The sequence below is a fragment of the Seriola dumerili genome, unplaced genomic scaffold, assembly GCF_002260705.1.
Source record: "Seriola dumerili isolate Sdu_G_001 unplaced genomic scaffold, Sdu_1.0 BDQW01000258.1, whole genome shotgun sequence".
Taxonomy (NCBI): Eukaryota; Metazoa; Chordata; class Actinopteri; order Carangiformes; family Carangidae; genus Seriola; species Seriola dumerili.
This window is the reverse complement of record NW_019174513.1, coordinates 2173831-2199196: the sequence shown is the minus strand read 5'-3', so window position 1 is coordinate 2199196 and position 25366 is coordinate 2173831. Positions and strand designations below refer to the sequence as shown.

At 39.9% G+C, this 25366-nt stretch overlaps 3 protein-coding genes across 3 annotated transcripts; 2 read left to right on the top strand and 1 right to left on the bottom strand.

Annotated features, from left to right (window-relative positions):
• Positions 1 to 89: 89 nt before the first annotated feature.
• lpcat3 (lysophosphatidylcholine acyltransferase 3) lies at positions 90 to 12527 on the bottom strand. Its single transcript, XM_022756635.1, has 13 exons — positions 12374 to 12527; positions 9992 to 10099; positions 7940 to 8046; positions 7280 to 7373; positions 6982 to 7019; positions 5400 to 5578; positions 5116 to 5224; positions 4936 to 5022; positions 4444 to 4607; positions 2558 to 2705; positions 2113 to 2268; positions 1485 to 1628; positions 90 to 1381 (listed from the first exon to the last, which is right to left on the bottom strand). Exons 1-12 carry the CDS (start codon positions 12456 to 12458, stop codon positions 1509 to 1511), a joined length of 1395 nt encoding a protein of 464 aa, XP_022612356.1. The 5' UTR covers positions 12459 to 12527; the 3' UTR covers positions 90 to 1381; positions 1485 to 1508.
• A 2948-nt stretch (positions 12528 to 15475) lies between these two features.
• Positions 15476 to 19487, top strand: tpi1 (triosephosphate isomerase 1). Its single transcript, XM_022756671.1, has 7 exons — positions 15476 to 15687; positions 17449 to 17572; positions 17814 to 17898; positions 18036 to 18168; positions 18325 to 18410; positions 18508 to 18595; positions 18733 to 19487. The coding sequence occupies exons 1-7, from the start codon at positions 15579 to 15581 to the stop codon at positions 18849 to 18851; spliced, it is 744 nt and encodes a 247-aa protein (XP_022612392.1). The 5' UTR covers positions 15476 to 15578; the 3' UTR covers positions 18852 to 19487.
• Positions 19488 to 21095: 1608 nt separating this feature from the next.
• LOC111230087 (zinc finger protein squeeze-like) lies at positions 21096 to 22284 on the top strand. Its single transcript, XM_022756664.1, has 2 exons — positions 21096 to 21314; positions 21416 to 22284. The coding sequence occupies exons 1-2, from the start codon at positions 21143 to 21145 to the stop codon at positions 22087 to 22089; spliced, it is 846 nt and encodes a 281-aa protein (XP_022612385.1). The 5' UTR covers positions 21096 to 21142; the 3' UTR covers positions 22090 to 22284.
• The last annotated feature ends 3082 nt before the right edge of the window (positions 22285 to 25366 follow it).

Below are 25366 nucleotides of genomic sequence, written 5' to 3'. Positions count from 1 at the left end.
TCCCCGTGTATCAGCATCAGCATAGGGACAGCAACAGCAGTGCTGGGCTATCCTCCAGCACGCCATGGATCAGATAATCCAGACCCCCCCCCCCCCACACACACACAAAAGAAAATTGAAATAAAATAAAAATAAAGAGGCATTCCCACAGTGGGATGGGATGCTTCTGCTTCACACTTTTTAATTATCGCCTGCTGTTAGAAACAGAAGAACAGGTCATAAGTGAAACTGTAAAAAACAAACACAAATGTTTTTTTCCTTCTTATTTTTGTGTGTTTTGTTTCCAGTTCAAAATGAGACAATTCCTCAACTCAAAAAACAGCCTATGTGTCCTGTTAGAGACGCCGGAGTGAATGTGGGATGATCTAAACAATAAACTTTAGTGCCTGCATGGTTGGGTAGTGCACAAGTCTCTTTCTGAAATGATCCTTTCTCGTCAGTGTATTTCAGAGGTGAGGGCCGGGCTTGAATGGAGGCAGACAGAGAGACAGAGGAGTGGCTGAACAGGGAGAGGAGGATGTATGGCAAGAAAAAAAACAGCTAAAACAGCAAATGAGGAAAAGGCAGGAGAACAATGCAAATCCATTCATGAAATCTTATCCAAAGCTACAAAAATGTTCTTTTTCATAAAAGCTGTTAAAACGCTATAAAATCAAGTCTTCTTTTTTTTCCATCACAAATCAAATTAAAACCAGGACAAATGTACTGTAAAAACATTCATTAATACAAGGCCATTTTGAGTCGGGTGTTAGTGTACAGTGTGTGATTTACAGTGCTTGTATAACCACTGGCAGCCATTTTCAAGAAACAACCCCCCTGATTATTATTATTATTATTATTCTTTTTTATCATTATCATAATCTGTCTTTTGCAGAAAGCAGTATGCATGATGTATTATTACATTAGAAAGCGCCACATACGCTGACGCTGTGCTTAAACCTCCTGTAGAGGCTCAGTGCTGCTGCTAAATGCAGGTGGTGCGAGACATGAGACAGAGAAATGAAACATAAAACAAATCGGAGTCAATGACAGACTCTGGACCCGTGACTGGTGAGTGCAATTCTGTGTCGACAGCATGTAAGTCTCTCAAGTTCTACAAGTCCCACATGTCTTAAAATAAAAGAAAAAAGAAAAATAAACAAACAGGAAATCGCCCCTGATTGGCTCACAATTACCCCACGTGGCACAATGGTAATTTCCTGTAAACATTTCTCAGAATGTTTATAAAAACACCCTTCCCATTTAAACACAAAAATATATAGAAATTTTTTTTTTTTTTACATGGACATACAGTATATATTACTAAAGGCCTTAAAATATTTTCCGTTCTGCTCCTTGAAAGTCACAGTTCCCTTCAGTGGATATTCAGCCTCAGACGGACCTGGAAGGAAAAACAGACATCATTTCACAGCTTGTCATTTGTCTCTATCACAACATCACTGACCAAAACAAAATGGCAAAACATAAGGCCTGTGCTTGCTTACCATGCCAAGTCTTAGTACCAAGTTTTATTCCTCCTTCTTCTGGCTCCGTTCTTTCTTAGGCACCAGCGCCTTACGGAGGTATGGCATGATTAAAAAGGCTACGAGGAAGAATACATGACCACAGAAATAGACTGAAGAATACACCTGGAAAACAGAGAGGACAGAACAGTCAGATTTACACCTTACACCTAACCTGCTTACACACGGAAATGGACACACAGGAAATGGTGTCATTTGTCACTCATAAATTTTTTAGCTCTACATACTCTTGTGTGCTTATGCATAGATCGAAACTGGTGTTTTAAATAGTTAAATGTGCCAAAATGAGTGACAAGAAAAATCTTATCTTGCAAATCCCAGCCTTGCATGTTCAAAAATTGGTGAATCAGGCCCCTGCATTAGTGTCACATCACTGGCATTTAAACCCAACATGCTTCTCACAAATGCAGCCCCTTGTGTTGTTTTAGCACAGTGTCGTTTTTGATGAGAACTCTCAGTAATTTAACTCTGCAGCTGGGCCCTCTGTCCCTCTTTCCTTATACCTGAACTATGACGACCAAAACTTAATGATATAAGTGAGAAACTACCACATGTATCCTGTGAGTCTACTGTTAGAGTTGTGAGTTACCTTGAGCCATTTGTCATAGGTGAAGAGGCAGAATGGCACTAGGGGGTAGCCCATGAAGAGCCAGTGTATAAACTGCTGGACTACATAGATGAGAGGGTAGAGCGCGCTGTTGGCCAACTTCGTCAGCAGGGGACTGTCCCTCACCAGTGCCAGGGCCTGTCACACACACAAACAAACACACACACACACACACGTAATAGTAAAATTAAATAGTAATACAATTAAAAAATGTTTATGTAATAAACTGATGCCAAATTGTGACTGTAGTCAATATGTGAAGTACACTTGATCAATAGTGTTATGCCATTTAATGACTGATCTGATGATTGTTTCTTGTTAAAAATTAAACAATGTGTTCATATAATTACTGATGCAAAGATATATTTTTTTGAAAAACAGGTAAATAACAATGTATTGATCTAAATACTCAAACCCATCTCCGTACCTGTCTCTCTACAGTGATGATGAAGAACTCCATGGAGAAGCACAAGATGTACCCGGAATGAAGGCCATGCCAAATCGTCAAAAAGAACAGTGTGGTCACGTGAGACAGGGTCTTATTGCCAACGAACTTCAATCGTTTGAAGACATGTCTTAAAAAAAGAGGAGAAAAAAAAATCAAGTCAAGACATTTGGATCACCTCTTCTTGACCAGAAATCTGGATAAAGGCAGTCAGAAATGCTAATGAATCAGCTATCACTATCTACCTGGCTCTCACTTAGCTAGATGTTGTTGCATAGCAACGGAGGTTATATTAAATCATTTTAACAACTTTACACCCTCTACAAGGGTATTCATCAGTTCAGTGGTGGCCCAGACTACAGTGCGTTTTCAGTCTCCAGACTAGTGTGTTTTATATCAGGCAACTTTCGTCTGTCTGTCAAGCACTCCCTCTAACACAGTGACTGACCAGATGTGTCGAGGAGAGAAAGCAGGAAGAATGTGGACTTCTCAAGCTCCTTTTTATTCACTTTTCACACAACTACCTCTGTCACTTATCATGTTTACAACTGAGTGCAACACCATGAGTAGCTTTGAGGAGACGCTGCCTGAAACCAACATAAATGCCACATTTCCATCACGTTTTCCACATGGTTTTCCATCGTTTGAGGTTTTAATTATGTCATTTTGTTGTGCGCTTTTCTCCTGCGTGGCGCCTGACTGGGGAATTAGCACCACCAGCTGTTTATCTCAATGAACCAAACCTCCTAATATTCAAACAACAGTAGTGAATGGAAGTGCATTAATTTGCATATTATTTTGCAGATTTCCTGGAGAGTCAGTTAACAATTGAATTTGAATGAAAGCTTGATTTATGATGGCTTCAAATGTGGCCACCCTGAGAAGCTCTAAACACTTTTGCCATTAGTTGTGTTAATAAAACATTTTTACAGCCCTTCATCACATACAAAACACTCTTCCTCTCATACTTAGTCAAACTTCTCTCATACATACTGGTTTCTGACTTACTTTATGTTGTATAAATTTAAATGCCTCACAAAAAAACTTGCATGATTTATAATTCTTTCCAGCCCGTCTTCCAGAAGAAGAAGGTTTATTATCAATCTCACATAGTGTTACCTGAACCAGTTTATTACTAAACTGTTTAAATGTGGCTGAGAGAGTTGGAACATAGAAGTGGCACACATGCAACTATAAATAGACTTTTCTTCATAGGTCAAACAATCAAGTCTGTATCTACCAAGGGCCTGAAAGCTCTCCATCGACCAGCCCTGCAGTATAATATCACCCATAAGTAAAGTCCTCATTTACTTTATTGGTTACTTGTTGAGAGACGTTTCACATTTCTACATCCCAAATACTTTTATTTCCATTTTAAAACCAATTTCCACTCCCCCTTCTTCACTCTCCGTGTCTAATGTGGTTTCAAATAGTTGAAAGTAAAAATAAGCTTAGGTAGCTAATGCACTCAAATGAAATGGACCATGTAATAAACTGTATGTTAAATAAATTGCTTTGCTCACTGTGGTCACCATCAAATGGTGTAACCTGTGCCTAGAATTTCATGCATGAAGCTGTTGCTTGAAAACTGTCTATAATTGTCTTAAAACAGCAAACTTTTACAGCCCTCCCAGGATGTCCACTCCCTCCCAGTGATGATTCTTCTAGTCTTAAAAACAAACTGTGGACAGAGGCTTTGGCATGTGATACTGGGCTACTCCTTCTTGAATCACTGCCACATATGCATATGGGATTGAACTGTCTTGCCCTCCACCTCATTGTTATCATCTAAGTAAATATTTAACTTTTTACAGCACCACTTTGAATACAAGCGAGAGAACTTCACAGATTTCAGGCTCCACACTGACCTGGCAGCCCAGGCGTTTGTGTTGATGTTGAAGGAGGCGATGGTTCCTCCAAAAAGAGGCGTGGTTTCAAAGAGCCACACTTTCATGTTGGCACAGGCGTCCCACTGGTGCTTACCATCCACAACCCCATTGTAGCCCAAGCCAGATAGTATACATACACCCTCCTGTAAGACAAAAGACACATTATTGTCATCATTTGCATGTGTTATATCACACCACAAAGCACAAGAACCTGATAAACTGGGACTGCACCTATTAATGTGGGTGGATCAGGGTGTGTGTGAATGAAAAATGTTAACATATACATTTGAATGTGCAAAAAGGTTTGTAAAGGATGGTAGTTTCACTGTTTCTCTCATTGAAAGTGTTGAGCAAGGCACTGTGTATAAATGCAGTTTATAATATAACTGAGCTATATTTCAGGAACCAAGTCAGTAGCTGTTAGCTGTTTGCCGTCATGCACAAAGCTGAAGATCAAGAGAGGCTACTTACCGCTATAACCCAGCAGCTGACATATTTATACAAAATGACTTTCGCCCAAAGCAGAATAAACACACAGCGATACCAGAACGGCTGGGCCTGTGGAAAGGACATAGTTTTCCATTTTAGACAATGACAAAGACATCCTGGTGCTTTGACTATGAGTACACAGTGATTACTTGTCATTCTCACCTCATACTCATCTGTTAAGTAGTAACTGTCTGGGTAATAGGGACTAAATATTGTATATATCACCAGGCAGACAAAACCCAGAGCAAACCTCTTCATAGCTGGTACAACACTGAAAGAAAAAGAAAGGAAAACATGAGGATGGGAGAGGAGAAGGTAATAATGTTAACTGCAGATGACACTGGACGGCTTGGCTTTTCTTTTTTTTCTTTAAACAGAAATGTGATGAAGATACATTTTTCAGCTAATTTTTCTTTACATCACTCAGAATTTTCTCGCTCTTTTACCTGTTTGGAGGCTTTCCAGGGCAGTCAGTGAGCTCCCCTGCCACCAGCCTCTGGTAGCTGCGCAGTGTAAACTGGGGCCCCACCAGGAAGCCTCCATAGAAGTAGGAGAAGCCACACACCTCGAGCAGAGAGGGCACTGACGGCAGGGCAGCTGTCTTCTGCTCTGAACTCAGCTGCGACTGGAAGGCACGAGAGGGAAAAGACAATGAAAAATAAAAAGGAGAAAAAGAGTGATAGCAAGCAGGTATGACAGGAGGGAAGGAAGCGAACAGAAATGGGAGAAGAGAAGGCATATGAAAAGGACACTGATGAGTTCAGGATTGAGCTAGTTACAAAAACATTTGACCAGAATCTACAATGACCACAAACTCAGTATGACTGCACTAAATACTAATTAATTGGCATTTAATTGCAGGCTGTAAACAATGTACTGAGAAGGAACTCTTGGCCTTCATTTATATCAACCAGATGGAGATAACCATATAAAAAGACGGACTGAAAAGCACAGAATAAATACTGATTAAAATAAAAATGAAATAAAGCAACAGAAGGAGCAATTAGCAGCTGTCACAGCTGTGTTAGCTGTACTAAAAAGAAAGCAGACACTGCTCAAGCTCCTTAAACAAACCTTTTGTTATAAAATGAAAAAAAAAAACAGACTGGTAAAGTGAAGTCAGGGACACAAAAATGAATGACATGCACTTTAGTAGGGCTGAGGAAATATGATTATTTATACCAGGATGGCTCTAAGAGACCAGACTATGCTATTTATACTGGCCCAGCTATCTCTTTGACACCTTTGGTTGTATTCTGGCATTGTGTGTAATGTTACAAATGAGCAAGTCAGACTGTACTGTATCTGGTTACAGTTTCTCAGTTGAATTTGCATAAAACATTTACTGCATAACAATATATACTGACATTGCAATACATTATTACATATATGTTGTGATAGAGGATTTATCTTTACCACCCCCTCCCATGTTTGTGCACATTTTCTAGCATTTCTTTGCCCTTTGTTTTGTCCCGTTTTTTTCTGGCTGTTCTAAATCATGTTGTCTTCTCCTCTCTAGGGCCTTTAGTAGGGAAATAGAGAATGCCTGAGCTGACTGACACTACATATAGAGGAGAGGGTGAGACCAGCTCCTCTCGGGCACAAAGCCCTTTTGATATGTTGCAGTTCAGGTTGCTAGTAAAAGCTCTCCCAGTCCTTCTTTTGAGCTTGTCTCGTGTGTCCAGCTACCTACTGCTACCACTACTACTACTACTACTACTGCGTATTATTTGCTTTGCAATAAAGCATGCAGCCTTGTGGCGTCTAATGTTGTGGTGTGTGTTTGAGTCAAAGTTAAGAAAAATCTGCTCCCACAGACTGTACATTTATGGTAAAGGTATTGAATTGAAGCTATGTTGGCATGGAAACATCTCTTTCATACATAACAGAATGAAAAAAGAAGGGACAATAACTGGATCTAAAAGAGATAAAAAAAAATTAAAAAAAAACATTTCAAGACAGACATCATTAATATATTGACCAATGATCAAGCAGGCAAAAGCAAGAGAGAGAGATCAACCAACTCACTGGTTCCTTCCCGCCGTCATAGTAATCAAATGACAAACCTGTAATCAGAAAATGCAACTGGTGTCAGAGACTATGTTAGGGTGACTAATCCTTACATGATTATTTGAATGAAGACCTTAAAGCATGCAGAGGCCCTGTCAGTAGTTTATTGGTGTCTTAATCATTCACTAGAAAACAGAAGGACATCACAACAACAATAGAAAGATATCAAATCAAACTCATAGGGAAAATGTCTACTTTTATCAAACAATTAAGTTCGTCAAGCAGAGCAGTGCAACGAGAGCTAGAGTCCACTCACCAACAAGTTTAAGCATGAGGACACAATGAGGCATAGTCCACTTGATGTCATACTCCTCTGTCGCTGTGTAGTAATATCCTGCCAGCAGGTATAACTGCGGGAACATGGGGAGGGAAAAAATGAAAAACAAAAAACATCCAGGTAGCAAAGCTCAGCCTTATCAAATATGAGCAGTGGTAACAGAAAAGTTCCTGGAGAAAAGAATGAAAACAGAGAATTGCTGTAACAATTCACAGGAAGTGATATGTTTAAAAGAAAAAGAGGAACTCTAGAGTGGACACATTTCTGTTTAAAAACCTGGTTTCATTACCATCATTTTTGTGTCAAGTGTGGATGTAAAAAGCGAGAGAATCCAAAAATAAATGCTACAACATTGCTACAGGAAGTATGTGACTACATCATAAGATTATCAGCCTTAGCTGTAAGTGGCTCTTTTAAATACACAGGTTAAACAGCATGTAGGCATTAACAAAGGATATTAAAGGGAATCACAGACTGCAGATGCAGAAATCAGATATAAGGCTGCGCAGACAAACTGGCGGGCAGTACCCGAGCCACTGCGGTAAAAGTCTGGCAGTGCACAGTTGGGAGCTATTGCTATCAAGTAGGTCTGTGCACATAGAAAAGGAGAAAGAATATAGATAAACCGGGACACCTCACCATTTGAAAGGTAAAGCTGCTCAGGACAGTTGTTACTGTCCTCCCCATGAGCCTCAGCATCAGGAATTGGACAAGGATGCATACTGCGGAGTGATAAAGCTGAGAGCCTGGGTGAGAGACCGAAAGAAGGGGGGAGGGAGGGGGGAGGATGATGGTGAATGCAGTCATGTGTGACCTGTAGAACTGGACATGACAACCGCATTTTTCCTCCACAGTTCAGTATTGGCAGAGATGGAGAGATGATAACAAGGAACAGACATGATAAACATCTGACTTGAAATGAGCTCTCAAAAGAGGGCTGGAAGAGAAAGTATTCCACAAGGAGAAAGATAAAGCAACAGACCTGCTGTAAAATCCAAGTGCAGCCACAACAGAATAAAGAACAGAGAAAACAAATAAATGTTAGCAGTTTGTATTTAGTTCAACATGCTACTCTCATCCATGAAGAAGTGCCATCCTTTCATAATGCTAGCCTTTCCAGAGATCTTACAATTGCTGTCACTATGGCAAAATAGAAATATGACTCTACTCTACTGTAGAGCTGAAACAATAAGTCTTTTCATTGATTATTCAACTGACAGAAAATTAAACAGAAAATTCAAAAATGAGTGTCATGTTATAAGCAAAACCTCCAAAGATTCAGTGGTTGTGTCTTCATATAATATTTGCTGGTTAATTGATATTAAATTGAATTAGGGCTGCAACTAGTAATTATATTTACTATTGATTAACCTAGACAGTAATCAGCAGATTAATCAATTACTTGTTTTGTCTATGAAATGTCAGATAATAGTGAAAATGGCTGTTATAATTTACCACAGCCCAAGGACATCTTTTGAAAATTCTTGTTTTATTTAACCAACAGTCCAAAAGTGAAACATATTCTGTGGTCAAACCTGCTGATCTGTTGAAGGCTAATACATTTATTTCCTTGTCAATCTAGAAATCATTCAACAATAGTTTGATGACTCATCCTCAGGCAAAGATATCCCTAAGCCATTATGTTCCAAACTTAATGGAGCAAAGGTGCTGTCTGTTTAAGTCCAGTGTCTCTTGTGGATGTTTCAATATTTCATTAAATGTATTTCAATTCTAAATTATATTTTGCTGTTTCAGATATCTCAGATAACTAATGGCTTAAGTAGCATTTACAAATTTACTCTGCAGAAAAAAATGTGTTTGTGTTGTAGTTAAAATCAGTAAACATTTACTTATACATGTGTATATATTAACTAATGACATAATGTAAAGATCTAACATCTATCTCTTTTTGGTTATCTTTCAGTTTCTTTTTTACATTGACTGTGTTAGTCATTTTTCAAATTATATTTTATTATATATTCCCCTTGAAACCTTTGTTCATAGTTGTTAATGTGCAGATCTTTTCCTATGTATAATGAGTTCAAACGGACCCCAGGAAGACTAGCAACCACATCAGTGAAAGCTGATGGGGATTTTCTTAACAATAAACAGCACCTTAAATAAATGAGGTGTGGATTCAAGTCTTATGACTTGTACTCAAGTCGGTTGAATAATGAACCTGATGACTGGCAAACTCTAACAGACAATGTAAATAGTGTGACCTTTAAATGTAAACATACCCTGTGGTCCTTCAGACCACTATAACACTATGGAGTAGTGTTTTTTTTTCTAATGAGCTGGTCTTGTTTTGTTTATCTCATGCACACACACAGAAAAGAGAAGAGAAAAACAGCAATGCACCATCAAAGGCAGGGAAGAAGAAGACTGCTTGCAAATAAATTCTAAATTTAAAAATTGGCTAGCAAATGTTTTATGAAGAAAGAAATGCATCCAACACATTTGTTAGAACTCAAGGATACACAAAGTACACTCACTAACTTTAAAAAGAAAACTTCACAGGGCAGCTTTAAAGTAGGCCTGACACATATTTGAACAAACTTGATCATTTAAAACTGTGGTCGGGTAAATTAACATAACTATACATAAATAATGGTATTATTATTATTTTTTTTTTTTTACAGCTGAATAAAACTTTCCACCACAAACAAAACACAAATCTCTTCATCTCACCAAAGTTGAAAGCTGCTAGCGCCAGTCCAGAGAACGTGTGGAACAAGTGGATAACTGTGGCAGGCTGGTGGAAAAAGAACCGCCGGTACACCAGAGCACAGGGATACCCTGCAGGAGAGACACAGAGAAATACAGAGGAAAAAAAACTGTTAAAGTATGTGCTTTCATATCAGCCAAGTGAGCTACCGTTGACACCTCATCGTATTAATAACACTGACCTTGTGGTAGAAACACATGGCACACACACACATACCAACACATTAATACCACTGGTGCGCATGTGTGATGTGTGTTGGTGTAAATCTGGCATCTCAAGGAGAAAGATAACTGTCTGAAGTGGGACTAGAGAAAGAAGAAACATTCACCAGTGATTATGGTAAAATGTTTTCTTACACAGGATCATCTAGTTCATTAGTTACGATTCATATTTGCAGTAAAAACTCTGCAAAGTGAATGTGAATGTGATAGTAAAATGACAGACAGTCCACCATCTGAATCAGCTGTTTCTGATTGGATGAGAGGATCAAGGGTCTGCAACTTTGTCCTTTGAGAGACTAACAAAGAAAGATAATTAGTGGATATCAATCCAGGAATAGCATATTCACATGCACAGCAGCAGCTTGGATGCAGCTTAATATAAAAGGTTGTTGTATTAATTCATCTTTACTTGTAAAGTTACACTCAAGCTTCCATCTTCTTCTGCTGGCTTACTTTAGAGGAGAAGGTGAATAAACCATGAATTCATCTTAATAACAAGTATTGTTGGTGGAGTCAAAGCCTGATACAGTTTATTCCTCTGTGCTATAGATCTCCATTGTTGTCCTAACACTAAAAACCCATCAATGATCAATGAGCCACATTATTGCACTGGGAGACAAGTTGCTTTATAATGATGAAAAGGGGCACTGGAGTTTATTTTGAGTCAACCCCACATACACTATCCTGCTATCATAAATATTCCATAGCGCATATTAATACTAGTGTATTAATATTTGGCTGAAAATGTGCAACTGTTGAGTAATGTTTTAAAGTATTTTTTCTGTTCATGGGATTTGTGCACATTTAAAATAAAAAAACTTTAAAAAAACAACCATATCCTTTCAAAACTTTTGCAATCCATTAAATGAGGTGTAAGTTGCTGTGGGGCTTATCACTTCGATTAGTCACTTGGATTTAGAGAATTGCAGGCTTCTTGTGAGACTGATCTGTGGCTGTTATGGCCTTTTTCGGGGGGGGGGGGGGTTATAGCTGCATTCAAATCCCACACAGTGCACAACAGCTGGCTGACCAAAGCCCAAGTTTGTCAAGCAATTTACAGCAGAGGAAAAGCTGACGAAACCTCCTGCGATTTAAGATTTCACTACAAGACAGTTACTGTGTGACTACAATATTATGCAAGATACAACCAGTAACACTGAGACAAGGAGGATGCAACAGGCTGATGGAAGGGTTCCAGGCACAAGACAACCAAGGTCTCATCTGAATGGCCATGTTCAATCTATTATTGTAGAGAAAAACAGACGTGTCCATGTGTCAGAGCAAAGTTCAGAGAGGACAGCGTGGAGGACACCCTCCCCCACCCCATCCACACACACACCCCTGACATTCCCACCCTGCAGTCCTGAAAGAGCTACGTGTTACAGCCTACTGCAGACCTTAACTTGAAGCAAACTTGTGCATCTTGAACGAAAAGTCACAGTAAACTATAATGTTTCCCCTCTACTCAAATGAGTAGTGGGCCCATATTTTGGCAGCCTGAGCCAATTCACCGTGTCAAAGCTTTTCCCTCCCCCAACAACAACATTGTGGCTTTTATTTTCACCGACCTCAACAACAACACTGGTCTCATACAATCACGCTAATCCTACAGCCTACTAACAATTTCATCACACTGGAGGAGGCGGGGGTGTTTTGGTAGTCTGAATTGTAACTGCCTAGCTTACCTGACCTAGTTGTCTAGTTTGGTAGTCCAACAAATAGGAAATTAATTTAAAAAATGGCAGATAGATACTGAAATTATTATACAGGACACCCGAGCCCCACTAAAAACTAGCCGAGTACCAGAACCTTCATGCCGGTTACTAGCCACACTTTACCCGCTGGTGGTGATAGTTTGCAGGAAACGTGAATATTAAGGATGTTTCGGGGAAGCCCGCTGACTAATTAATGAAGAGAAATCTTTAGCTGTCCTCAAACTAGCAGAGCAAAACAACTGGTTTTCAGCCTGTAGCTATATATCACAGTCGGTACCTGACTGAGCGTCATGTTAGCAGTGACAGTTACACACAGCAGTGAGAGCTGCCCGGTGCTCTAACCTGTCACCGGGGTGGGTGTAATTTCGGCTGGCTACCACAATAACGGATCCCGCGAGGCAAAACTCACCGATTAAAATAGATAAAATGAGCCGAACCGCTGGCTCCGGGGAACCTAAGGACTCCGACAGTTTCTCCAGCAAGGGAGCCGCCATCTTTCTTGAGGGCGGAAACGTCCTTCCGTGGCGGTCCAGTGAACTCTACTGACTCAGAGCGTACACACACACACACACATACACGCACACCGCTTTTTAAACTCCCACTACGGCTCAACCTCCAACCAAGTTTAACTATGTTTCCCCACCTCCAACCCCTCCTCTCTTGCTATACCCGTCCGTCATTAACACGGTTTCATTGTTTTTCTTTAAACGTGTCACTAATGGTTGCACCTATAGGTTGACAGGCATCTGCAGCAACGCAACCACACTTATGCAACGAAGAGCAGTAAAGCAGTAAACTAATGCATGTAAGTATGTGAACATAAACCCTCTCTACTCAAAACAGACATGACATAATGGTGGAAGTTTGCCCCCATATGGTGACACGCAGAAATAACAACGCTAGTTGGCTGCAAAACTTTTAGACACGCGAATCCCTCTAACAAAATATAAGCTTTCGCTTTTTCTTTTTTTTGCTAAATGAGAATTAAATAAGCTGCTGTAGCTCTTTTCATTACCAAATTAAATAAAATACAAAATTAAGAAATAACGAGTTACCAAAAAAACAAAACCGAACAAACCAAAACAGACAGAAACTTTATGCAGGGATATTATACAAATACATGTTTGGATTTACTTTATCTATCGTGGTCGGGGATTTAAAGTAGTAATTTTTTGATGCAATCAGAAGACATTTCTGGTTTGTATTTTCTTTTGCTCTTCCCGTGTTGCGAAATCATGTAGCGCTAACTTATTAGAGACACATAGATAACTTATATTGTGTAATCTTATCTTAAACAGTTCGTGTGGGCTTCTCTTTAAGAGAAGCCTGCTAGACAAATATCTAAAGAGCAAAAATTCCTGGAGAAAAAACGAAACGCTGACAACACAAGTACTTTATATACATATCTTATTGTCATGGTGTTACGATGTGTCTTGCCCAAGGGCAGCTGACAATAAAAACAATATCAACAAAACAAAAAATGGTATATATATATATATTAGTGATAAACACAAACTCTAACCTCTTTAAAAATGTAACTTTATTTTATTTTATTTTACCGCAATGCATGCAGGGAATACAAAACCTGGCTCAATATACTCCAATCAGAAGCCTAGATACTCGGTCAGACAGTACAAAGGGGGCGGGAATTTTGTCATCTCAGCCAATGAAACACAGTCTCAGCCACAGATCACGCATGCAATTTATTTTAACTAGGGATACACCGATAAATATGTTAAAACTGTAGTTTTTGTGGATAGCATAGCAAATAAAGAAATGAATGTGAGTTTACAAGTTGACATTTTTAGATTATAGATATCAAAACTGAAATTATACTTATGTTTATAGTAAAGTCACTGTGGCTGTGATATTCCTTCCAGATCAGTTTAGAATGAATGATTACATAAAACCATTTAAGTACACATTTCCATTCTTTTCCTTCTTATTTTATTGCAGGTCCAAAACCTAAACATCTTCAATTTACTATAATGTAGGACCAAGAATAGTAGTAAATTCTTACATTTGAGAAGCTGCAACTATCAATTTTTTTTTGTTGCCATTTTGGCTTGAAAATTATTCATTTTCTTATCAAAATAGTTTGCAATTATTTTTCTATTGATTGACTAATTGATCAATTGACTAATTCAAGCAACTAATATGGTGTTCTGATTTACTTTTGTACCAAATGATGACAAAAGGATTAAAAACAACAAGGCTGTTAACTCAACATGAGCCACAAATTCAACCCTATAGACCTAAACACAAATGCAAGAAAGATCTTATAGCAAAGACTCTGAAGTTAAAGTTGCCCTGATGTGACCTTTAATAGGCAGCAAGTAGAGGCCATGTTTTCAGGTGATCATAAAAGCAGACATTTCACTGTGTTATAATGAAGTCTTTTACAATTGTACTGTTGTGGATGTATACTCTTATTGTGTTTTAGTTGTATAACCTTACTGTCATTAGCTTAAATATCATTTAGATCATCCTTCTTCACATTTTCTATATGATATTCTGCAGCCAAATTTGTGCTTCTTGATAATAAAATGTGATAATTTGCATTTACTATTATTTGTTTCTGTGTTTGTTTGTTTTTTCCTCCCTGTGACACAATAAAATGATTTGCATATTTTCCATAAACGATAACAATAGACTTTGATGCTATAAAAATTTGAGTCACATTGGACTATTTCAGATTTTTGTTTCATTTTTGAATTCTTCTTTGAGTAAAAGGAGAACGAGGGCTTGGGGTTATTTTTGATTTATATACTGGTGCTTAAATATATATATTTTTTCTGTACTTATTAATAATAATAAAAAAAAACTAATGTGCAAATTGCTTTAATACTGGGTCTACATGTGTTATCTGACTCAGTTATTCTTTCCAACTTAAAGCAGATGAATACAAAACAAAATGTATTCATCTTAAGAATTGCCATAAGGAGCTTATGAGGTTTATCTTAACTGTTGATTTTTTTCACATGCATTCCTGTTTCAGCTGTCAGGGAGCAAACATATCTCTCAAGACAAAGCTTCAGGCATTTTAGATGTTTAGATTCTTCTCCATCACCCAATACCATCAGACAGGCATCTGAAGTATATTGAAAGTTATTATTTATTGGCATTATGTTTTTACTTTTAGAGCCTAAAACTTTTGCAAAGCACTGTATGTAAATGGACCAAGTGCTCAGGGTCATCTTGCTGAAGTCCAAGGTTTTACATATATTTTGTCACATTTTCTAATTTAAATCTTTATTTCCATGAAGCTAAAGCTACTCTGATGACGTGTGCTATGTGGTATATATGACACCAAAACACATCTTATGTTTTAGCCTCGTACTTTTTTTTCCCTCTGGGCCCCAATGTAACAGGTGCACCTGAATGCAGCATGACATTTCGCTCTTCCCCTTCCTCAAATGGGGAGATGCGTTTGCGGGCGTGCCGCCATAAACCAATGGAGCTGAGTGAGAGGAGGGGTTAAATTTTCCATGTTCATAAATACCCCTCGCTACTGTCTCACGTCCGCTCTCTTGCCCCAGACGAAGTGCACAGTTGTGTATTGTCGGTACCGTTTTTAATTCTCAGCAAACACCTTCCCGAAAAAACCCGCAAACATGACCAGGAAATTCTTCGTCGGTGGAAACTGGAAGATGAACGGCGACAAGAAAAGCCTTGGGGAGCTCATCCATACCATGAACGGAGCCAAGGTGGACCCCAATGTCGGTATGTGGCTCTAGACAACCGTTACACAAAATCTCCCTTTGTGTGTTTAAATTTTCAGCCTGTAGTTTTCTGATTGGCATTGTCACGTTGCTTTAGCCACGTTTCATTTCCTCGATGCCACATCCTGATTTCCATCCAGAGTGAAAAACGGCTCGGTCGTTCAATAAATCAATGACACAATTAGCATCACAGACCATCTCCTACATTTAATGCCCTAATAAAGTTACATTCACTGTGAGCTTTTCAACCGAGCTAACACAAACCTACAGGCAGACAAGAGATGTGTGAATACAGATGAGGGACGCTCAAATGGGATTTTCAGTAATGTCGGTGGTGGGTGTGCGTTTGCAGCGGCACGTAGTCCAGCAGCCAGCCCTGCCTCTGCTGTGAGAGGGCAGGGTGCATTCAAGTGCACACTGATAAAACAGTAGTCTATTGTGAGCTTCTTTTGCGAGTTATTTTTAATATGACCTGTTGAGACAGTCTGTTGCTGAAGAGCAGGGCGAGAGAAAACATCACGGCCACGGAGGTATTAGTCAGAATTGTTCATGTGTAGTAATCCAGCCTACAATTTATGCAACGCGTCCTGAACGCAACAGTAGACATTTGGCCTGTTGCTGTCTGCTTCCTGCTGGCTGGAGACAAACTATACACAAGATGCCGCCGCTGTTGCTGCTGTTTTAAGACGCTACTCTATTTGTTCAGTGCGTGATACTCTGAACACACAGCGGGGAGACGCTGCGTGTGTCTGGGCCTGTTTCCGCTGTCAACAGGCCAGTTGTGCTTCTCCTGCAAACTGGAGTTATGTAACTGTAATGTTGTGTATGTCTCTCACAGGCCTGATCTGCACAGGAGCAAACTGTCATTCTGTCCAGCCTCTCCTTGGACCTTGCTCCATTAATGAGTCGGCCCCCCCTTACAGAGCCAGACTGAAACCCAAGCACTGTTTTCCCATTGGCCTCTCTTCTGAGTTTTAAAGTCAAAGTTCAGCTGGTTCCTCTCTCAGACTGATTTTCTTCACATGAAGGATATTTAAACTCTTTTATTTGACCTTTTGAACTCCGGCTCATGACTTTTCCTTGACTTCTGCAGAATGCAGCCATGTGTGCGACCTTTTGGAGGCTGAACTCAGACCTTTAATGTAGAGAGGTCTGAGTACAGTGACAGTGGAGAAATGACCTTTACTCAACCAATGATAAGGAGAGGTGTTTAATATAGACTCCTGTAACCCCAAAGATATAGTTACATTGTGAATGTCAGTGTCCTAGCTTTACTGTACTCTGCTCATGCAGACTGTCCTGCTGTTGACTTTGCTAAAATGGGCAAACATGGTTTAGTGAGTTTTCTTAATAATATTTTTTGAGTGGGGCAGTACAAATCTGGTGCTTGTGTTTGATTTCAGTGCTGCTGCAACAAGTCTTACTGATGTGAAGAATCCAAAAACACTAATAACTAACTTAACTTAATTGTTGCACATTGGGGTAAATCAGTTTGAAATGAATGGCAGTAAGGCTTCACAGCGACGTACACTGTGAAGTGATACAATTATTTGAAATGAAGAACAAATGCGTATTAATATAAGCCATCTCACCTACATTGTAAGTGACACAGTTTCTCTGAGTTTATTCTATACGTCCAGTTAATATCTTCTGATGTACCAAAAGTAGGTTTCAAATTATCACACCATTAACTTTAAGGAAGCTGGTCAAAAATGTCTTTTATAAAATGTAACCTAAGCCTCGTTTTGTTCTGTCTTAACAGAGGTGGTGTGCGGCGCTCCATCAATCTACCTGGACTTTGCCAGGTCCAAGCTGGATGCCAAGTTCGGTGTGGCTGCTCAGAACTGCTACAAAGTTCCCAAGGGTGCCTTCACTGGGGAGATCAGGTACGCTTTGCCTCCATCAGTGGAAAATGACAAAGGTTTGATAGATAGTGAGCGAATAAACACGAATACATGAAAACAACTTAATCATGCAGATGGCTGAAATGCAGAGAAATAGCTCCATGGTCACTTGAAAAATTCTCTTCTTCAGTCAGATCACAAATACAAATTCTTGTTTTGTTTTTTTTAAATGGAGCAGATTTGATCATTTTTGTAATTATTCTATGAATATTATTTGTTTCAGCCCTGCGATGATCAAAGACTGTGGTGTGCACTGGGTGATCCTGGGCCACTCTGAGAGGCGCCACGTCTTCGGAGAGAGCGATGAGGTAATCCTGGGGGGTTTTCATCCCATAGCTTTATCACTGTCTGTAGCGACACTGAGTGCTGAAAGGTAAGCCATCCTTTTTAATGAGTAAGATGGACAGAAAAAAAAAAAACATCACTGCATCCTGTGTTGTGTCAGCTCATTGGCCAGAAGACAGCCCACGCTCTGGAGAATGGTCTCGGTGTGATCGCCTGCATCGGCGAGAAGCTGGACGAGAGAGAGGGCGGCATCACAGAGAAGGTCGTCTTTGCTCAGACCAAGGTCATCGCAGGTACGCCGCTCCACACAATCCCATCGCAGAGGTTTATATGCTCAGTCTAAATATTGCGACACATATTTCAGGGGGAAGTTTGTGCGAGCCAGAGAGTGGAAATCAGAAAAACTTGCGAAATACAAATTCAAGTCTTATCACACGTCTCTTTCACAGACAATGTAAAGGACTGGAGCAAGGTTGTGCTTGCTTATGAGCCTGTGTGGGCCATTGGCACCGGCAAGACTGCCTCCCCACAGCAGGTAAATATTAGAAACCACTGAATATTTCCTGATTTTATGATTACTACAGTCTCTTACATAACCCATCATAATGCGTCTGGTTCTTGTGACATCTCAGGCTCAGGAGGTTCATGACAAACTGAGGGGATGGCTGAAGACCCATGTATCTGAGGCTGTTGCCAATTCTGTGAGGATCATCTACGGAGGTCAGTCACTGTGACGAGATTTAAAAAAAAAAAAAAAAAAAAAAAAAAAAAAAAAATCCTATTCTCGTTTTGATTTCCCACGTCCGTCTCTTCTCATGGGTCTGCGCTCTTCTTCTTCTTCTTCTTCTTCTTCTCAGGTTCTGTGACCGGTGGTACCTGCAAAGAACTTGCCTCCCAGAAGGACGTTGACGGTTTCCTCGTTGGTGGAGCCTCCCTCAAGCCAGAGTTTATCGAGATCATCAACGCCAAGGCATAAAAAAAGAAAATTTAAAAAAAAAAACCCACGCAGCTGCACTGTCACCACGTCCAGATTAGAGGCCAGCTCCATTCAGATGATCCAGTTCCATCATCCCTCACTCTCAGCACTTAGCCATCTTCCCCTCTTTATTCAAAGTATTTTGTGTAATGATGTCATTCCCTCCTTTTCCTTTATCTTTTTTGGGTATATTTTGTCTTAAAGAAAAGGGACAGGTTGACACATGCACTGTCCTGCACTGAAAAGAGTTAAATCCACTGAGAAAAGTCTGTGTGCATACTAACTTCCACACCAAGTGCTCAAGCTGTAAAGACTGACAGTTACACCTTGAGGTGGACAAGCAGTCCACGCCTTTACTTGAATAGTTTACCAACTTCTTTGTGTAAACGGTGTCACAGCTCTTGTCAATCAGATTTATTTGTCTTTTTAATATTGGTGTCTCTTTTGTGTAATTATGATGTTCTTCTGTGGCTTTTACCTCCCTGTAGACGTGCATGATCCGCTCTCTCATTGGCTGTTTCACCAAGAGGGAGGTGTCCATTACATGTAATCCATATTGTGTCATGGCCGATGGGTTTAAGGGTGGGATGGCTGTAAGGAAACATTATAATAAACGGTTTAGAGACTGTTTCAGTGTGTCGTTGTCTCTTGTTTTTCTTTTGCCCCGATGTCATCTATCCTATGACTTTCCCATGAAACCCTGAAATTACATTTTACACGACACATGCTTGAATATACCAGTCGGATTCATAACCTGCTCTTCAGGCTACTGTGTATTCCTACACACACACACACACAACAGTAATCCCAGTGGTATTCTCAGGATGGCAGAGAGAGGATATCTCATTACAAGAGTGGACTCCTGTTAAGACAATGCCATGCAGAGAAGCATTTCGCTGCTATTTTTATCCCGGCACTGAACCAGAACAGACACGAAGCAGTCAAAGATTCATGTATTGGGCAAATTATATGCCCCTGTACAGACACAGGTAATGTCCATCAGACTGTAAAATAAAACCCAAAGCTCACTGAGAATTTTAATCACCACATCTCGTGCTTTGTTCCCACTTCAGGTCTCTTATTAAGTCTAAATGCAGTGTGAAGAGCACTTGCCGTCCAGCTGCTTAATAGTTCTCTCTCCCTCACACGACACTTCCACTTTACTAGACTCGCTGCACAAGCCAGGAAGCAAATCCACATCGCTCTGAAGTCACTTCTTACATATCAATGTCAAGACAAAGGCAAGAGTGTTTTTCTTAATTTAAAAAAAAAAACTTTTCCTCTTAAAAGTTTCAGTAGAATAACAGCAAACACACACACACACACACACATATATATATATATAGATGCATTTACATATGCACATACACATGCATATAGTAACAGCATTAATCAGTTATGCGACACCAGGATTTTCAGGCAGAGTGGGCTAAAAGGTCAGAGGACAAGAAAGGCTTGTCCACTCCTATTGAGCTTCCTTACTTCCTTACTTGTAACCATCCACTACTCCTGCTGAGGAATATTATTCTGTCCCTGGTTTGCTCTCTACAGGGAGAGACAAGATTAAGAAAAATGCATGAGTCACCCTTAGGCCTTCACCATTTCAGCTATTAGTAGTGCTTTTCATGCCTTGTATTGCCAAAAAATTTTGTAATTAATAAAAGCATTGATTGTGTTTTTACCCCTAAGTATCAAACAAATATTTTTCTCAGTAGATGAACTTAGATTTGTTGGTAAGTATCATAAATGAAATTGTCATTTCCCTTTTAAAGTAGCAACTTTTCACTTGGGGAACCTCATTCATTTTGAGTAAATGCAATCTTGTTAAAGCTTATAATGTTGTAGTTTTTGTATGGTCAACAAGTACTGCGTTGATGTACTGTACTGCAGACTGCATTATACACTCAGCGGCCACTTCATTAGGTACACCTCTGGATAAACACCATCACTATGACCTCAGTGCGAAAGTAAATTAACTTTATGACAGTGTTAAAAAAAAACATCATTAACATCTCGGTTGTTTCTGATTTCATTAGACTGTACAGTTGTATAAAGTGGCCACTGAGTCCGGCTCTGATGTTCCCTGTAATTGTGTCCGCCTCCCTCTGCAGCCTGGAGAAGATCTGGGCTCTGACCTTTGCCCCCCGGTCCTGCAGGGGGCGGTAGTTCCCCACATTGAACACTTTGCGTGGCTCGGTCTCATGTCCGTGTTTACAAGCGAAGCGTGACGTTCAGGGACTCGCACTAATACGCCTCCAAGCGCAACTAAAAGCTGTTCATTTCCTGTACAGATGTCCAAAATGCTGTCACTGAAGGCTTTTCTCAGCGAGAGGCTGACGGCGGCAGCGGAGGAGATATTTGGAGCTGTTGAAAAGACGATAGCCGAGTACAAAGAGGAGATCTGTCGCTCCAAAGATTTAGAAATCAGTCGTCTCAGGATGCAGCTGAAGCTCCTCAAGTCAGGTTGGTTTGAATCTCACTGCAGCCAAACCTCATTCACTTTTACATTCATTCTTAGTTCAATGACACGATTGTGATTTTGCTCTGTGTGTCTTTTTGCTCAGACCCTCGGGCAGATAGATGTCTTGGAGCCCAGCTGCAGCAGCACACCCATCACCACCACCATCACCATCCTCCTCCTCCTCCTCCTCATCATCATCAGCAGCAGCAGCACCACCAGTCAGTCCCTGCTGTGGAGGCTCCCGAGTCCCAGCACTGTGAGGAGGATGAGGGCAGCAGCATGGAGCAGGAGCACCCGGAGCCCTCACAGATCAAGAAGGAGCAGCAGAAGAGCCACAGGGATTTCTGGATGGGTCACGACGCGGAGCAACTGGACAGCCTTGAGTCAGACATCAAAGACTTCATCTCATCTCCTTCAAGTCTTAAAACCGGTCTGCAGGACACCACATTACCCTTCCACCCCTTCCACAACAACAACAGCAACAGCAGCAGCGAGGACAGTAAAGAAAAACCCTACAGCTGCTCTGTTTGCGAGAAGCGTTTCAGTAACTGCTCCCACCTCGCAGCTCACATCAGGACACACACGGGGGAGAGGCCATACAGATGTGAAATATGCAGAAAGACTTTTATCACAACGAGCGCTCTGAACAGACACCAGACCATCCACACCGAGGGGAAACACTTTGTGTGTAATTACTGTGGTAAATCCTTTAAATGGATGGAGTCTCTTGGCAGACACATGCGAAGTGTTCACAAGAGGGAAAATATGCCTGTATGACACTCTGTAGCTGGACATTGAAAACACACTCGTCCAGTAGATTAGATCTGTTGTTATTATGTATTAGTTATCTATGATTTAATTATATAAAATAGGTGCAAACAAAGAATGTAATGTCTGTTTTCTACCATTAGTTGTGAATTATGTTGTTAAATGTGCATGGACCTGATGAAGCCTTGAGTACAAAAACACTAGCTGCAGTAAATTATGTGTAAATAAACTGTGGGAGTACCCTAAAGTTTTTTTTTTTTTTTTTTGTAAAAAAAAAAACAAAACAAATTACGGCCAATTTTTTCTTACAGAATAAAGTCCAAATACTCAAAGTGCTCTGGTATGGTTCAATGTTTTCTGCTTTCTGAAGCATAACATTAGAAAAGGGAAGCTGCACTGTGCTCCAGTAGGTGGCAGTAACAGCATTTCATTCATAATTTCTACAACATCTAGACTATTTGTTAGTGTTCAGGCCCTAGTGTCTAATGTAGTGAGTGTGTGCTTCTTCTCTGGGAGCTGCAGTAATCTCAGCCTGTGGTCTCTTTTTCACAATAAAAAAACATTAAAAAAGATGAAGATGGTATGATCGACACATGCAGTGTATTTCCTTTACCTGAATAGTTATAAGAATAGTATAACGACCAGATTAAATGGATCCATGAAAGGGAGATATCCAGGATACAACCACAGACCATTTAAAATTAAAATTTTACTTTGGAATGAAATATTTAAATGCTATGGGATTTTTCTCCAATCTTTCCCATGTGAGAAGTTTCTGTCTACTGTAAGTGAGGACATAACTGTGAATAGAGGAAACCTCTCTTTCCCTTCTTTTTATTTATTTACCCTTAAATTGCATTTTGTTTTGGAAAAATAATCTCACTTAACGTTGTCTGACGGTATCATATATAGTTTCCTGTATCAGCTTCTTCCAACGCTTCATCGGTTCCAAACTCTTTCATGGAAACTATCCGATTTCTACACTGAAATATTAAAATCCAAAACTCCATGTTTATCAAATGGAAACATTCTAGTTGTCTGGTGCATTTAAAAAAAAAAACAAAACTCAATTCCATAAAAATTCTGCTTGACATACTGTAATAGATGTCTTTGGAAACTTCACCACTAGAATTTTAAATAAAGTCCTGTGGGTTTGAACTATATTTAACTTCACAGCTTGAGTTTGTAATGACTGATCCATTGGTGGGTCAGTGGCATTTAGAGACTCTAAACCGCATAGTGGTATTTAAGGAATAAATTGGCTAAAAGGACCACATGGACCACAGCACATTTTCAAATAAAATTACACTCAAAGGGGCTGTAAGGCCACATTTTTATGATTTACATTTGACAAATCAGTTTTTATTGTCTTTTTTCTTTCTTTTTTTTAAAAATCTTTTTGCAGTAGACATTTTGACTTGTTTCAGTAGGAAAAACAAAGGTGTGAGTGATAACATTAACAAGTGTCCCATACGTCCTGGCGGTGTGACAGTGAGCCAGCATGAGAAACAGCAGAATAACTTGCCTGTGTGTCCAACCAGGCACCATTAGGAGTGGAAGATAAGGGTTTATGAGTGAGATAGAGAGGGAAGGTTGAAGAAGCGATGAGCCAAAAACACAACTCGTTTTAATTAGTATGAATTCATTTTAACTTGGTAGCTACTGGAAAGTGGGTTGGTGGCAAACTGTTTGTCCTGGCTGAGTGTCCGTGTAGCAACGTCCAAACTCACAGGCAAATATGCCTCAAACTGGGAATCTAATTCTTTTTTTTTTTTCCTAAAATTTATGGTTTTTGGCTGAAGTTTACACAGCATAGCCAAAAGTATGTGGACACTCCTGGGACTAGAAGACATTTTGATGTGTCGTGGTAGCAAAAGCACAGGTGTAAATAATAAAATGAATGATGGCTGGATTACATTCAGCTGCTTCAGTTTCAGTGTCCTGGTGGTGTGCGTGCAGACTCACTGTCACACTGTCACGGCTTACTGGGTCACTTGAATACAACAGAGTTATTGTTAATATTAAAATATTAAATAGTAACACCTGTGGCTTTCCTACCATGACAAGTCAAAACATCTGCTGTGAAAAAAGGATTATTAATATAGTACACAATATGTGATGATGATATTTTAGACAATAGTGTGTTTCCAACTTCATGGAAACAATTTGGGAAAACCTCTTCTTGTGTCAGCATGAAAATGGTTTTTCAAGTTTGTTGTGGAAGAGCTTCACAAAAACCCCGGTCTAAACTCCGTCCAACACCTTTGGGACGAACTGCAAAACCGACTGTGAGCCAGGTCGCAGCGGCCGATCTCACTCATGCTCTTGGGTGTGAATGGGAACAGACCCCAGCAGCCTGCTTCTGAAATCTTGTGGAAAATCACAAGACTGGAAGCTGCTGTAGCAGCAGATTAATACTTGTGATTTTCAACAAACATATGAGCTCAGGTGTCCACACATTTTTGGACTTACAGTGTGTTTGGCATCAACTTAAGATGTGCCTTTGGTTCACCGAGGAAACACATACTCAGTCCTCCTCATTCCCCAGAGAGGGATTAGACAGGGCTTCCTGCTGCCCCTTCTATATATTACGAATCTATCATTGTATTCAGGGGTGAAACTGAGATTTGTAATACACGGGAGCTGTGAGTGTAGAGTTGACTGTTTATGTTATAAATACTATATACAAATCCTCAATGAGCATGTTTTGAGGTTAAACTAAAAGCATTTACTTTGGTTCCTGATAACCACTGGGGGAAATCTAGAGCCTCGCCTCCCACAAAGCTGTAGAACATCTTGTTGAACTGGATTATTATTTCAGGCTACACTCACTCACTAGAGAGAGATTTTTTTTTGAGAGCACTCATGTACATACAGGTGCTCTGTGCAGTAAACCACTTGTGACAAGTGTGCGGAGTAGACAATTAAAATGATGACACAATATCTCTTTGACATTGAAAATGTGGATTAGAATAAAGCTGAATTATGTGCCGGGGCTCAGCTCCAAATCATGTGTGTAAACTGAAGTACGAGAGTGGTGCTCTGACCAGATCTGTCTTAACTCGAATATACTGTACAAAGAAGGTTTATAGAGAGAGGTTATAATATAATGTAATTTCACCACCCACTCTGTTGTTTGGTTCGTTTTTGAGAAGGTTTCCAAATCTCCAAAAGAGCAATGTGCTTCCCATTAACTCAGCGGCCAAAGGGCTCCTTCACTCTTTGTTCCCATTAAATGGGTACACAATGTTTCAGGTATCTGTGGAAACAAAAATTACAAATATTT

What these genes read in the sequence shown, in the direction of transcription:
- lpcat3 (XM_022756635.1), bottom strand. Translation starts at nt 12,458, where the DNA reads ATGGCGGCTCCCTTGCTGGAGAAACTGTCGGAGTCCTTAGGTTCCCCG. An exon ending in GCAGCTTTACCTTTCAAATG is followed by an intron (nt 7,374 to 7,939) that starts GTGAGGTGTCCC and finishes ATGTTCCCGCAG; the next exon opens with TTATACCTGCTGGCAGGATA. An exon ending in CCTCATGCTTAAACTTGTTG is followed by an intron (nt 7,020 to 7,279) that starts GTGAGTGGACTC and finishes TTCTGATTACAG; the next exon opens with GTTTGTCATTTGATTACTAT.
- tpi1 (XM_022756671.1), top strand. Translation starts at nt 15,579, where the DNA reads ATGACCAGGAAATTCTTCGTCGGTGGAAACTGGAAGATGAACGGCGAC. An exon ending in CAAGGTGGACCCCAATGTCG is followed by an intron (nt 15,688 to 17,448) that starts GTATGTGGCTCT and finishes CTGTCTTAACAG; the next exon opens with AGGTGGTGTGCGGCGCTCCA. An exon ending in TGTGAGGATCATCTACGGAG is followed by an intron (nt 18,596 to 18,732) that starts GTCAGTCACTGT and finishes TCTTCTTCTCAG; the next exon opens with GTTCTGTGACCGGTGGTACC.
- LOC111230087 (XM_022756664.1), top strand. Translation starts at nt 21,143, where the DNA reads ATGTCCAAAATGCTGTCACTGAAGGCTTTTCTCAGCGAGAGGCTGACG. An exon ending in GCTGAAGCTCCTCAAGTCAG is followed by an intron (nt 21,315 to 21,415) that starts GTTGGTTTGAAT and finishes CTTTTTGCTCAG; the next exon opens with ACCCTCGGGCAGATAGATGT.